Source organism: Gallinula chloropus (assembly GCF_964237585.1).
Source record: "Gallinula chloropus genome assembly, chromosome: 6".
Lineage (NCBI taxonomy): Eukaryota > Metazoa > Chordata > Aves > Gruiformes > Rallidae > Gallinula > Gallinula chloropus.
Genome location: NC_140091.1, coordinates 19,624,069 through 19,639,262, shown reverse-complemented (window position 1 = coordinate 19,639,262; position 15,194 = coordinate 19,624,069). Strand labels below are relative to the sequence as shown.

Genomic DNA, 15,194 nt, shown 5'->3' with positions numbered 1-15,194 from the left:
TTCAACCACAAACCTTTTGGAAGGCTTTTCTATGTATTTTAAACCAGGAGCAGCACTAGTCCCATATATGATTTTACATCAGAAGTAACAGCAGAAAAAGATCCTTTTAGGAATTATAACCCAGAAACTTAAAACAGCAAGTAAAACAAGCAACTTAAGTTCCTTCTGTTCTGTATGACTCTCAACATTAGTAAAAATACCCTGAGAAGTAAATTGTAGAAGTAATCCTCCTGCAAACCTACGCAGCTCCTAGGGGAGATTAAAGCCTTGATCAAATCAGAAAAACTGGACTCAACAGCCAGTCTTCCAAGATAGATCCAGATTGGTCACAACTGTAGTTCCAAGGCAATTTTGTTCTTTTGCCACTTATTTAAACCTTACAAAATTAATTTGAGAGAGAATGCACCAGTGGGCATTTGCTATTCCTTTCGAGAATTAAATCAGGCTTGAGGATGTTCTTCACATCATTAGTAAGAATTGATATCGTATGAAACCAGGTCACATCACATTCTTTAACTACAGTGGGTCACAGCAAAGAGCATTTCTTCCTTTCTAAGTAGAAAAGAAAAACACATCTCCCATGCAAACTTGAGTCAAGCACAAGGCTTATTATAATGCAATACTGAGAGAAGTTGCTAATTCATTGAGGAAGAAAACTTAAAACACTGGTTTCTAACATTTCACCTGTTGGTAGTTTTGGATTAATAATGCAGTAGTAAGGCAGCATTTGTAAAGTGTCAGAGAAATACATCAAAGCATAAAGACTTGTCTGTACAGCCATAAGTATCAGAAGGCCACAGTAGCAAAGGTCAGATTGTCATGACTGTTTTTAGAGAAAACCCAACAGCAGGTTGGCTTGGGACTTTTATAATCAGCAAGAAAACAATTTGAGCCTGACTTCACACTTCAAAAATCATGGTGTGTTGGTAAAAAGCACCTGGAAAGACTGAAGCCACATTTCAGTACAAAATGACATTTAATGACATTACATTATGCTTGGCTTCTTTTTGGCCCCTTTTAATTCAAACCTAGTTTTAAAAGCTATGTCAACAAACAGGGAGGCCTGTGATTGTGTGCCACACCAGCAATTTCCACACACACTCACTTTGGTTCTTCCATTCTGGGTACAAACAATTACTAACAACTGAGTGCTTGAAAACACAGGAAATTAACAACTGCTAAGATCTGTTTGGATCTGATGGATGTTTCTGGGAGGGATGTAACAGGGAAATAAAAAAATTAAGACAAAATGAAGAACTCTGTGGGAGTACTTGTCATTAAAGTAATTGTTTCTCTACAGCAAAGTGTTTTTTTTCCTATTGAAGTATAACGCATTTCAATCTGCCCTATCGCACATAGCTAGAATGTATGCACTTTGGAGGCACCACTCGGTTCTAACATCAGTGATGGTACTGTTGCTCCTATCACACTATGAACTGACTGAAATAGTGTCATGAGGGGCACACAGATGACAGCATAAAGATTTCTAATCCTAAGAAAGTCAACAGCCTAGCTGAAAGTATCGAGCTTGAGGAACCAATATATTGCTGTTTAATCAGCCTTAGTGACCACAAATAATTTTGAAGTTAGGTGTAAGAGCAGTTCGTATCTGCAAAAATATCAGCTACTTAGTCCAGAAAAGGAAAAATAAAATCCAGTAAACACTTCCTTACTGTCATGTGACCACTGACATCTTATACAATCTAATACAAGGAGATACCAAAGAAAAGCTACTTTTAAAAAGCGGCCCACTGATCACTTTAGGCAAACTAAACTGAGACATTAAGTAACACCAGATTAGCTTGGCAACTAACCCAATACCTATTAAACACATTTATCTATTATTCAAATACAGAGGAAGATCAATTATTCCTAATTATACTACAAAGCTGAGTCAGCTGTAACAACACAGTTTCTCTTGTCACCTTAGGATAACGGAATGCAGCTATATCTCCAGATTTCAGTATGCTCCAAACCCAAAGGTCTGCATTTATCTAATCTCAGGCGTTGGTGATTTATACCCTCTCATACATTAAAAGCCATCGTTACTATAATGGTGAAGTATTTAGCTCTAAGATTGCTAGCAGACCTAACAGTTTAAGTATTTCTCCAGAAGTCAGGCAGTGTATCTATGCAACACATGGGAAAATAATTTCCTAGAAAACTGACACTCTATGTAAAACCTGAAGTGTTTGTGAGGTTTAGCAGGTATTTTCTTTCTGAACCTAGTAAAGTTATTTCTTGCCATATACAGAGTACCCAGAATCAACCAGATTCTTTACTGAAGTATTGAAATTGTTTTGTGAATGTTTCAGAGACGGTGTTTAGTTTGTGTAATCACCGGAGAGGTACGTTTGTCATTAGAATTTCCCACTAGAAATACTTCCACTTACCTAGATAGGGAATACAAGGAGTCATCTTCAAGCTGCTGATATAGTCTCTAAGTCTTTTGTAATTATCTTCTTTACTCATAACATACTCCAACTTTTCAAAGGTGGCTTTATCCTTCCGACTCAATAACTAAAGGGGAAAAAAAGGCAAAACCAGATGAGCTTGTTTGATTATGATGATTTCTCTTTTATAAGCATGGACTTTCACTGCTTCCCCCACTGCTGCTGTTATTAGTTGGGTTTTTTAATACCACTGGTCCAAAATGACAGCATTTACTCCTTAAGGATGAGTGCTTGTAGAGTTTACAGAGAAATGCAGCTATCTTGGCTGTTTAAACTAGCCTTTAAAAAAACAATTAACCGGGTAAAACTTCAGTGTCTTAGGGGATCCTTCTGAAATAACACAAGTTATCAAAAGACTAATCTAGCTAACACACATCAGAATTTCATGTGCTGTCCACATCAACAATACTTACAACTAGTCATTCATTCACTGATTATCTGTAAGTGAACATCTCTGATACACACTGAAAAAGTTTTATACTACTACAGCTTTGCAAAAACCCAAATTGAAAACATATGTTCTTATTCCTGATTTAAGAGCCATCTCAACAAGTAATTTTCCAAATTGCAAAACCTCTTAAGCTAAAGTACAATTTTAAGAACCATGAATGCAGATATACACACAGACATGCACTGGAAGGTCTGGAAAAGTGCAAGGGTTTCATCCGGCTCTCTTTATGGGAGGCATTATGGACTTGAACACAGGCTGGGTTTACTCTCCCGCCAACAAGCAGTTTTACTGGCTCTTAGTATTCCAGGAACATCCACTTCCAATACAAAACTTAAGTCACAGATCTCTTTTGTTGTTCATTCCTCCTCCCTTGCCCCCACCTCTTCCCTTTGACAGAATTAACAGCAACTAGGTTCTTTTTGTAAGATTGGGAAAGTTAGTTAAGATATTGTTTTTTTAAAAAAAAAAATCTAGCTGAACTTCTGCTGCAAAACCACATTAAATGCTTAATCTGCATTCAGGATTTAAAGAAGGGTATAAGATGTTCCTGCTACCCCAGTGTCACAGTAAGGTAAGATACTCAATAGTGCAAACATTGCAAGGGTCAGATCGTTCCTTTTCCAGTTGTGGATCCACCTCTGTGAACATGATAGACATGAACGTCCCTTCTGTAAAGCTGTAGACGCAGTACTGAAACAACGTGAGCTTCCGTGAGGGTAGCTAATGCCCCACCACAGGGAGCAGGGCCTTGCAGAAGAAAGTAACTTTTTAAACAGTGGCATCCTTCCTGAGATGTATCGGTCTCTGACGTTCCCACAATTACTTTACATCTTCAGCTTTGGTTCCAATATTCAGATGAACAGCATCCCATGTTCATTAAAACTGCAGACATCTGCCAGTTCCAGGACAAGGAAAACAGCAGACAGGCATGACTTCTTCCCAACCACCGGACCATGACATTCATCTTTTGATGTTTTTCTCCTCAAAGATGGTTCCAGTTCAAAAAGCCTGGACTAGCTTGCTTTTAATAATATTCTAAAATATTTTGCTGACATTTGGTGTCTGAAGGACCCTTGTAGTTTTGCAGATGGGAAGACAAGACTAAGAGGTATAGTAACAGCCTAAATTCAGACTTGAATGAAATGAATCGTGCTGCTCTCAAAACGTGCTGATTTGCACAGTCTTGTTCGAGTCAGAGAGACCATTTCAGGCTCTTTGAATAACACCTAAACAAGCTGACCCTGTATGACTTTCCCTCACAATGCACTTCACATCATGCCTCCTCTTCCTGCATTAATATGGAGAAGTACAGAGAATCTGACAATATTAAAAGCACTTCAGTTTTTGAGCTGCCTTTTTTTTTTTCTAAAGAACTTTTATACCTTTGTATCCTAGGCTCAACTGATGAAAAGAACAGTAGAGACATGCACATCTGCAGAAATACCAAAAGCTCAGGCTGATGGCTTCCAGTAGCAGAGAAGGATTCAGAGCCCTCCAGACTGCTCCTTCCTTTCTAAGTGCAGTGTGCCAGCACTGAAGACTACCTTTTTGAGATGCAAGAAAGGAGAGACGAGGTTTCCATGTGCAGAGTAGAGCAAGATCCCCTCACTTAACTTCAGATATCTGAGGATAACTTGTTTACACTGCCCAAGTCCTAGCTGGTCAGCTGCTTCTCTCCTTTTACGTGCAGGATGTCTAGAATATTCTGTTCTAAGTACTCTCTTAGAAAGGTTCATAATTCTTTTAAACTTTAGAGCATGGAGAATCACACATTAAGAGCATTTATTATTCTCCAGAGTTCAGAGGAGTGCAGCCAATGAGCAAGACAAATTTCAGACATACTGATAGAATACATGAAGTCCATCTTTAAGAACATTAGATTACCATGCAAATATTTAATGGCTTCTTTCAACTCAAGATTCCAACCATAGAAAGCCACTTCTTTTTAGGGAGTGAACATACTTGCAGCTATTCTCCTGACTTTGTAAGTCAAATTGCTTGTGCGTTGCTACAAGCTATCTCTGAAATGGAGAAGAAATCCTTCCTTACTGTTGGTTGCGGCAGGTTACTGTATTACAGGCTCGAATGACTTGGTGATTCAAACCATGGCTTGGCAGGCTCTCTCATGTGTCTTTCCTCAGCTTTAATTTACAGAAAATCAAAGGCTTATAAGTACTTCAAGAATTTATAGACTGAACATCCAAGAGGAAGACATCCCAATTAGCTTGTGACAGACAAGGGGCAATGGCTGCAAGTTGGAGCACAGGAAGCTCCGCACCAACATGGAGAAGAACTTTTACCCAGTGAGGGTGAGGGAGCCCTGGGACAGGCTGCCCAGGGGGTGTGGAGTCTCCGTCTCTGGAGATATTCCAGCCCTGTCTGGACGCCGACCTGTGCAGTATGAGCTGGGGAGCTGCTTTGGCAGGGGGTTGGACTCAATGATCTCTTGAGGTCCCTTCCAACCCCTGTGATTGTGTGATTGCTAGGAGCTACCGGCAACCTGAACTCACAAAGGCTTACACAGGTGATGCAGAGCACAGACTCGCTCAGGACTGTATGAGAAATTAAACACTCACAAAAATGTGGGAGATGTTACCTGGCAGTTCAGAGGTTGGACTGAGGGGCAATCTTTAAAAACTGATGTGTATGCCAACAGCACACACCTAATCCTCCCAAGTGTAAGCTAGGACTTATGGTTGGCCCAGTAAGTAGAACCTGGGGACTCCCAGTTCAGAATGGCATCGTCATGGTGGTAACTAATATGCTTATGTTAATATGTGGTTATAGTTGACATTTGTTTTCAGTCATGCAAACACAAGAATCAATCTGGCATCATGGTTATATGAAACATCAATTCTTCACCATAAGAAAAACTAGGAAAACAGAAGTTCTCCTCAAAGCCATTTTCAAGTGTTAGTTTCATTGAAATTTCTTTTGGGACATTTTGGTATTTTGGAACAATGTCTTAATTGTGAATTCACAAAATGTGCACAGAATTCATGATGAGTATCTTGGCAGGAATGAATTACGTTCAAATTTTGGTAACATTTATCAACTGAACAACATTACCCTTCATTTAACAGACAAAGAAACACTTTTTGTAACATGCGAGGACGTGTTGACATGCCTCACAAAGTTTTTAGCTCTTTTTAACAGTCTACTTACACAGAACCTTCACACAGGAGTATTTCAGGCACCTGATTATTTCTATTACACTTGAAAATGTCACAGTTCATCTGTTTATACAGCTGGATAACTACACAATGTATGGTTGAATCAAGCAGAGTGTTTTCTGAGCTCCAAGGTTTCAATGAGCTAAAGTCACTCCTAATATTCTTCTAATCAAGGATACAGCTACATAAAAATAGTAGTAATTCCAGTCAAAAACCAGATGTCAAATAAAAGTGTTTCCAAAGAACACCACTCTTCCATAACTGCACAAAAGCAGGCCTACAAATACACCACATTGTTCTAAGTATGAAAATAATTCTGAAAACTGAGGAAAATTTCTAGGTTTAGTTATCAAACTACAAATCTCTATGGCAACCAAATCAAGAGTTTCTGGACATCTGCTCTCCATAGCAAAAAAAAAAAAAAATTCCAACAGTATAAACCCCTAAACAATTAAAGTATGAGCCACTTTGGCATTCACAATTTTCCAGCAACTAAATGCAAAATAGCTTCTGGCCAAATTAGAAGCCTCTACATTTAGCAGAATCTGCAGGAAACTTTTTCAAAGGAAAAATATTTTTATGCCAGAATGGAAAAAAAAATTCAACAAGAAGCCGTAGACTTAAGAGGCACTAAAACCATTAGGCACATGGTACAAGAAGGTTAAAAGTAGCTGTAATAAATTACTGCATCCTTAAAAACACACTGCAGAATGTTGTATTCCTCTAAGGATAAATGCAAAACCCCTCCATTGTCCTGCTGCTCACTTACCGCCCATGTTTTAGTCAGCCTAAAGATGGGAGCGCTCTGTAAGCCTGACACAACTGCCATCAGAGCATGCAGATTATTCAGCTCATACAGTTTCTGAGGACAAAAAAAAATAATACAATAACAATTAACAACATTACAAGTGCTGTCAGTAATGAAGACAGAATAAATAAAAATCTACATATGAACTAATTTTGCGTGTTCTTACATGAAGTTAATTACCGTGAACTGCTGTGCACCTATATCACTTCTCTGGTACCTCCTGATTTTTCATTCCTGCAGCTATAAGGTTTAGGATTAGACTATACCAGCTGTTCCATACTCTCAGGACTTTTATCAGAAGCGTCAGAAATTTTCTGATATTCAAACCCACAAAATTCTTCATCAATGATGATGCTCCCTCTGTAAACTTGCGGAGGAAGAGTCCATCTGCCCGAGGGTAGGGAGTCTCTACAGAGGGATCTGGACAGGCTGGGTGACTGCAGGCTGAATATGAGCCAGCAGTGTGCCCAGGTGGCCAAGGAGGACAACAGCATCCTGACTTCTATCAGACACAGCATGGCCAGCAGGGCCAGGGCAGGGATTGTGCCCCTTGTACTAGCATTGCTGAGGCCACACCTCAAGTGTTGGGTCCAGTTCTGGGCCCCTCACCGTAAGGACATTGAGGTCCTGGAGTGTGTCCAGAGAAGGGAAACCAGGCTGGGGAAGGGGCTGGAGGGCAAATCCTCTGAGGAACAGCTGAGGGAGCTGGGGCTGTTCAGCCTGGAGAAGAGGAGGCTAAGGGGAGCCCTTATCACTGCCTACAGTGACCTGAAAGGAGGGTGTAGAAAGGTGGGTGTTGGTCTCTTCAGCCAAGCAATGGGTGATAGGATGAGGGGAAATGGGCTCAAGCTGCACCAGGGCAGGGTCAGATTAGGCATTAGGAAAAAGTTCTTCACTGAAAGCGTTATCAGGCACTGGAACAGGCTGCCCAGGGAGGGGGTTGAGTCACCGACCCTGGGTGTGTTTAACAGACGGGTAGATGAGGTGCTCAGGGGTATGTGTTAGGAAAGGACAGGAACGGTTTGACTCGATCTCAAAGGTCTTTTCCAACCTTGTGATTCTGTGATCCTATGAAAATTCCCTTCACAGTATTCAACAGAATTTTAAAACTTAACATGCCAAAACACATCACCCAGTTGTGAATGATGTAATCATGGCAGTACTTAACATTGTGAATGTATTTGGCACTGCAGGTTTATGTATCTATCAAAGCTGCATCAAAGCACTCCAAAAACATTGCTGCAGGATGAAAATGAGCAGGTAAGTCACATACCTGGAAAATCTCCCTGGCTGAAAGAGAACTTTTTGGGCTATGATGACTAAGACTAAGCCGTGCAAAGGAACAGTGAAATCAAAATTGAACATCAGGATAAACATATTTTCTTAAAAACTCTACAAAATACTGCACATAAGTGCATTTTCTTCTGTATTTGGAACTTCCCTTCTACTTCTTTCCCTCTGAGATAACAGGACAAAAAAGTCAGATTCTGAATAAATGCTGGATATGAGAGGAGATCTTAGATTCAGCAGGCCAAAAGTGATACAGCAAGGATAGTTTTCTGGCTAATAGTTTTGGAACAGGGGAAATTATTCTTTCTCCACTTCAGGCTCTGGTAGAAAACTAATAGCCTCTGATCAAGTCCTCCCATGCATTACACCAAAGTGCCACACTTAATGCTTACTGACAGGTCACCCTAATAGTAATTTCAGTCTGGGTGCCCCGAGTCTCATGATTCTAGCATGTGTACTGCCAAACTAGCATCCTTCCAAACCTACTGAAGAAGCGTTTCCCCCTCCTACTCCTCTTTCGAGAGGATTCTTTAGTAGGAGTGTGTAAAGGGCAATTGGGATTTTGTGGGAGATGTGTGTGAGGTGGATATTTGTCATACCCACAGTCCTACTATTCTTCCAAACAGTACTGCTGGTCTTTGTCCCTCCTCTTGTACAATAACCCCCTTTTTCCCCCCCCATACTCATTGCCCAAACAAGGTAGAGTTCATTGTCCCAAAGGACAACATAGCTGATTAAAAATTATAATCTAGCTGCTGCTAGCATTGAAACAGAAGTCATAACCAATCAGGGCAGTCTGGGAACTTCGGGGGAATGCCATGATGAAGTCCAATTAGTTCATGCATAAAGCAATACAGCATGAGATAGCATTAGAGGACGCTTAGCTATACAATGGATAGTTGGCAGCACAAAGAATTCACTGTAGAGAGGATTTACAGCTTCTCTGAAGAAAAGTTAATTAGTGCGACCTCTGGCACCAAGCTGCCTTGATAATAGCTTTGGTGTAAACATAAAATCCTTCTAACAGCACTAGCTGTAGTAACATCACATGAGCAGCCATATGTAAGCAAAGCCAACACAATAGATACAGTAAATTAACATATATTAAAAACACCCCATATGTAGTTCCTCACTTTTTGCAATTGTGGCTTTTGTAACTTGCAGGTAAGCAAAGCTCAACGAATTGTTGGAGCACATCACTGTCCAAAACCAGCAGCATTTCAGCAGACATTGCTGTCAGCAGCCCACCGATGAACTCGGGCACATTCGGGGTGTTGGGCCAAAAATTCAAGTTAAATTCCACAGAATGCACTTGGAAAAGTAATTAACAAAAATTTTACATCTTTTTCTGCGGCTAAGCTGAGGTGGTCACAGAAGTTAGCTGTCAGCCACTGTCTGACAGCAAAACCCCTCTCCATGTCTACAAAAATGTCCCTCTCTTCACATTACAGCGATAAAGTTTCATTGTGTTTGAAGGGCCAGGGCTCTGGGTCACCTACACACATTTATTATGAACATCATTCCTTAAAGGCTTTCAGGAAGCTATCACAGGATGAGGGTTCTGAAATGTTTTGGGTTTTTTAGTTGAGGCATATATTTGAAACAATACTTATTAAGTTGATGTTACTCATGCCACAGTTGAAACAGCAGATCTTGTCCTTCCAATAGTAAAAGCAAACAAGCTATTGCTGTTCTGACTGATACTGTTAGAACTGTTTCTACACACGGCATTTTGGTTTAACTAACATTAAAAACACATCTGGTAAGTTATATTATCTAATAAACAATATTTGAAATAAGGTATCTTTGCTTTTTTTTTTTTTTTTCTTCCTCTTTTAAACAAAGGCTTCCAGTTCAGGGCTTTGGTCTGTTGCTATTTCTGACAACTTTGTTACATGCAGAAGCCAAGCTGTTATTCACATCAACAGACCCAACCACAGCTAAATGAGGTATCAGATAAATATTTACCCATGTGTATTTTTGACCAGCTTAAGTATAACAACTTTCATCACGGTGAATCCCACCCCCCCCCCATCCAAATTCTTACCTTCGCAGTTTTAATATAGTGGCTCAAAACCTCAGCTCTTATTTTTAAAGTCTGTGCATGTAGAATCTCTCTCACAACCCAGAAGCTCACCTGAAAAGAAGAAATTTGCCTTTTTAAAATACAGAGCTTCACCATTACACCTTTAATATTTTTATTTCATAAATAATATACCAAAAGTCACACAGCATTCAACTTCCACCTATAAAGTTGAATACACACTAGAAGATGAAAATGCTCATACTATAAAATCCCAAGCAACATAACCCAGCTACTAATAGAAAGCTTTCTTAGAAGTATTTTGCTCTGTTACTCTGCTCATTCTTACCCAAGACACCCTTCAGCATTACATCATCAAGTAGCTGCTTAAATCAAATCACTAAATACAACTTATACCTAGAATAAAATCTTTTATCCTTTTACTCTCCTCACCTTCCCCAATTCATAACTGGTAGCCACAAACTCAATTTTGGTGGAGAGCACATGTTCCAGTGCCTGCTTCTCTCACCAAGTGTGTAGGTGAATACAACTTGTCTTTGTAACAGCTGTCACATCAGTAATGAGGAAACACACTGCCAGCATCTCTCAAAAAAACCCCAGAATCAGTTATGCAGAGGCTATGCAAACAGACTTGTTTTCAGCCAAAATGGAGGTTCTCCCACGAAAATAAAATCATGATGAAATTTTATTAAGAGAGCCTACAAAATGAAGGAATACAGAAACTAAAACTGAGTTATATCCTGTGGTTTTACATTTCGACAGATTCAAAGGTGCACTATCCAATTCTCAAATGAGTTGAACAGCTCCAACTACAGTTCACCAACACTGAAACACAAGCCTTCCCAATAAAAACAATCATCAGATCAGTGTCACCTGAACAAAATTGGAACACAAGGTGTCATGGTTTGCCCAAGCCAAGAGACAAGCACCATGCAGCCAACTCTAAGAGGGTGTAGGGAGGAACTCAGGGGGCGGGGAAGGGGGAGGGAAAGGAAAATAAAAAAAAGCCCAAAGTCTCACTGTTTACTGGGAGAGCAGAGAGGGAGAGAGAACAGTAACAGGGCTTTATAGCAAAATACACAGAACTGGTGATACGCGATGCAGTGTCTCACCGAACCCTATGGCTCAGAGCCATCCCGAAGCCAGACTGTCCCCAAACTGCACATCCTGGAGCTGTGTGCTCCTTCCCAGCAGCCCCCCTTACACCGAGCATGACATCATTGGCATGGAATAGCCCCTTTGGCCTGTCCTCCCCCAGCTCGCTGGGTGCCCCCAAACTTCTCATTAGCAGAGCAGCATCAACAACTGAAAGTCCTTGACTGCTGGGCAACAACTAAAGTCTCCCATGGGTTACCAGCACTGCTCTCATCCCAGCTCCCAAACACCGCATTCCACCGGCTGCTAGAAAGAAAATTAACTCCCCCCTAGCCGAATCCAGGACACAAGGTAGGCAGCCTCTGCTATAACCCCGAGTTCATAGCTTGTACTCTTTATTGCTCGCTACACCAATTGCTTGCTAATATACAGCAGCTACCATACTGACTTGTTAAGTGTTAGGACTAACTTCTCTGCTATGTAAAAATCACTGTTATATTCAGTATGGTGTGAAGGAAGATGGTTGCATTTTATAGTTACATGAATGCCTCATAAAAACCCTAGTTTGAAAGGGTTTTGTTATCATGTCTGACTTGGAATCTTCTCTCCTCTGCTTGCCCCACACCCTCTGCCCCCACATACTTTGGCACAAAGAAGAATAACAGAAAATAAACACCTTCGTGACTGCAATGAAACAGTAGCAAAGAATTAGAAAACAGTAACAAATACTTAGTCACTGAGAGTTAGTAAATAAGTATTAGCAAGACAGAGCTCGACTGCTCTTTACAAACCTGCTGAAAACAGTCTATGAAGAAATGTATGATCTTGTATGTAAGAATCTTTTAACCCACCACGACACTTTGATTTTTAAGTGATGTTAAACTACTTGTAAACAAACACTGCATGTGTATTTAGGTTCCTGCCCACAAAGCCAATTATTAAAGAAAAAAAAAAAGAGGTATCTCATTTAATGTATTTCACTTTGTACAGTATGACATCACTTCATGCAGAATAGCACGAGAACACCCACATCTCCAAACTGATTACGTTTTCAGTGAAGTCACAGTGATCTGATGAGAACTGGGACATCAAAACACAGCAGCTCTTTGGAACCAGAAAATGAAAGAATTTAAAAAAAAAAAAAACCCACCCACAAAACCCGCACAAACATCTTGCATGACAACTGCTTTCCTATGGTCTGCTTCTCTAAGGCTGTATTAGCCAGGAAAGAATTAGACATGGAGCTCAGTTTTCTGTTTCCTTTTTTTTTTTTTTAAAGCAAATTACCTCCAGATAAATTGTGTTACCCTGACAAATATAAAAATGGGTTCTTGGCCAACAGCATTACTATAAAATAAATACTTAATACATAAATGCTAAGCTATTTGAGACTACTTCAACATATTGTTAAACTTCAGTTTGATGCTGTGTTGCAGTTACACAAGTTGAGCGAACCAACCTTACCCTTGACCAACGACCAAGTTTGAGGAGATGTTTTCCCTCTGGAGATCAGGGGAATTTAAGTTTTTTAAATAGATTTTCCTATCATAAAGAATTGTGTAGAGACAACACATGTAATGCTGTGCCTTAAAACCCCAAATATCTTCAGTCTCCAGTTACAGGAGGCTGTTTACAGTAGGCTAGACTATGAAACACTTGCTCAAAATACAGAGCAATGCTCATTTTACTAAGGATGAAAAAACAATTCGCCATGTTGGCCCAGCATTCTGTGAAAGTTTATTAGTGTCTCAGTGACATAAGCACTGTGCCGCACAAGTACTCGTGTTTATTCAAGGAAGCCTGGTTTCCATCCTGGTCCCAGCCAGACTGAGTCTCAACACTTCCAGGCTCTTACAGGAAAAACAAAGCAGAACGAAATGCAAGACTTTCTTCAAAGCTTAGACAGAATAGCTGGATCCAGCCATCCAGTCCAGTGATGGAGTAAGCAGGAGATAAAGAACTAAATACACTTAATCATTTCCAACTCCAACCACCTCCACTCTTCTTTGATGTGTTTTTGTTGGCATTGACATCGGTCTTCAGCTTGGCTTGTCTATTCACTGGTATCTTTAGACAGCACCATAATCTAATCTATTCCAAATACTGTAAAATAAACAATTTAAATAAAACATTTTCTTTCAATAGGCTGTTAAATTTTATCCAGGTTCGTTCTTCACCTAAGTCATACATATTTGTTTCATACCTATTTGGTGGTTATTTTGCTTCGTGCCCTCTCTTGCTGCATTTAAATACTATTTCTCACTCTGTCCCACCGCTATCACTCAGATGACCCACAGCCCTGGGCATCAATGCTTTTGGTACCAGTTCGAGACACCATTTAACTGCTGACATGTGCATTTGTGTAACCATATTCTTCCCTACTAACATTAACCTAGAACAACCATGCTTCACTTCGGAACATAGCTTGTCTCAATTAAAAAGCTTAAGCTTTTTAAACAATCCCATGTTTGCTCTAACTGAAGCACTGATTTTATTATGCTGGTCCTTTTAAGTTCATAGCCACTGGTTCCAAAACTAATTTTGTTTTCTGTGCTAGTTAGGCAATTCTGAGGCTCACTCTTCAATAGAGTTTCTGGACTATTCCTCAAAAATGTTCCAATATGCCACAGAAAATGCACATACTGTAAAACGGACAGTGTTGACCTTGCATCGTTACAGCTAAGGAGAATCCCCCACCATTTTTTGGTTTGCAAACTGCTATCTTCCCCACATTGTTTTTTAATTTCTGATAACCCACATAAAAATTTCCTATCTCAATTCACTGCAACTCAGCAACACCACAACATTCAAGACAAACTTCTCCTACATAATGTGTGTGTTTGGTTTAAAAAAACCAAAGCAAACCAGTTTGAGATTTGTAAATTAAATTTGCCTTTTTTCAAGTAGGATCTTTTGCTTTGAAATTGTCAACTGGATTCAGTAAGTCAGAACAAGTTTCTCTAATATTTTTAACTCTGTACCAAAGTTCCACTCCCACTTAAATAAAAACCTCAAGAGGTTTTTAATAGGGGCAATCGTATCACCATGAGAGCTACAGCTGCCTTTACATAAACTATGAAAGGTTATCACACCAATGACATTTTCCAAAGGTAGCAAACAATAGTTTAATAAGGAGGCCAACTGGATCCTTTTGCCCTCTGACACATTTACCAGCCACAGCAGGAGTATGCAAGTACACAACTAACTTTCAGAAGAAAGCTGAAAATGCAGACATCGAGAGTCTTTTTAAAAAATATGTAAAGAATGTACATATTTAACATAGTAGATGGTGTTCATCTCTGGAGTACCACATAGAAACGTATGCTTCAAGAATAAAAGAGTCCTGGCATGGAATGATGCAATTGATTTCCCTTCCCTGAACTCGATCTGTTTTTACAGGCACGCATATAATTATCACATAACTGATGTTGGAAATACACTACTTCATTCTCAGTGGACTGCAATCAATTGCACATAATCATTACCGTCTCCAAAACAGTATCAGCATATCAATTTGCTGTGAAGCAGCTGTTACTGATTTAATAGTCTCTTTACTTACAAAGTGAGAGCTGTTCATGGTTTTCTTTTGGCAAGTTGGGGGCAAAAAAGGAGAGAGATGCATAATTTAAACCCAGCAAAATTTCAAAGCTTAGCAAAAGTTTGATGAAAAGTATTTGTGCCCGATGAAGCCAGAAGTCACAATGATTTCCCTGATTACTTAATTTAAGTCTAAGCATCAGAAACCCCCAGGTAAGTGGGGCAGGTGCCCAGCAGTATCTACACTTACCTAAGCAAGCCTCTGGGCTACAACCAAATGCTGAGAAAGCAAACCAGGCAAAGATGATGAAAATCACTTCACCACGCTGCCTTATTCCCAGCT

The 15,194-nt window shown here is 39.8% G+C and overlaps 1 protein-coding gene across 4 annotated transcripts in view; it reads right to left on the bottom strand.

Moving 5' to 3' along the window:
• RALGPS2 (Ral GEF with PH domain and SH3 binding motif 2) overlaps positions 1 to 15,194 on the bottom strand; it is a gene marked incomplete at its 5' end in the record, with an annotated part of 94,914 nt that overhangs the window by 56,192 nt on the left and 23,528 nt on the right. For all 4 annotated transcript variants that reach the window (XM_084265900.1, XM_084265898.1, XM_084265897.1 and 1 more), the window contains 3 exons: positions 2,394 to 2,520; positions 6,847 to 6,939; positions 10,223 to 10,312. In XM_084265900.1, coding sequence (XP_084122026.1) covers positions 2,394 to 2,520; positions 6,847 to 6,939; positions 10,223 to 10,312 — 310 coding nt within the window. The remainder of the gene's footprint in view (positions 1 to 2,393; positions 2,521 to 6,846; positions 6,940 to 10,222; positions 10,313 to 15,194) is intronic.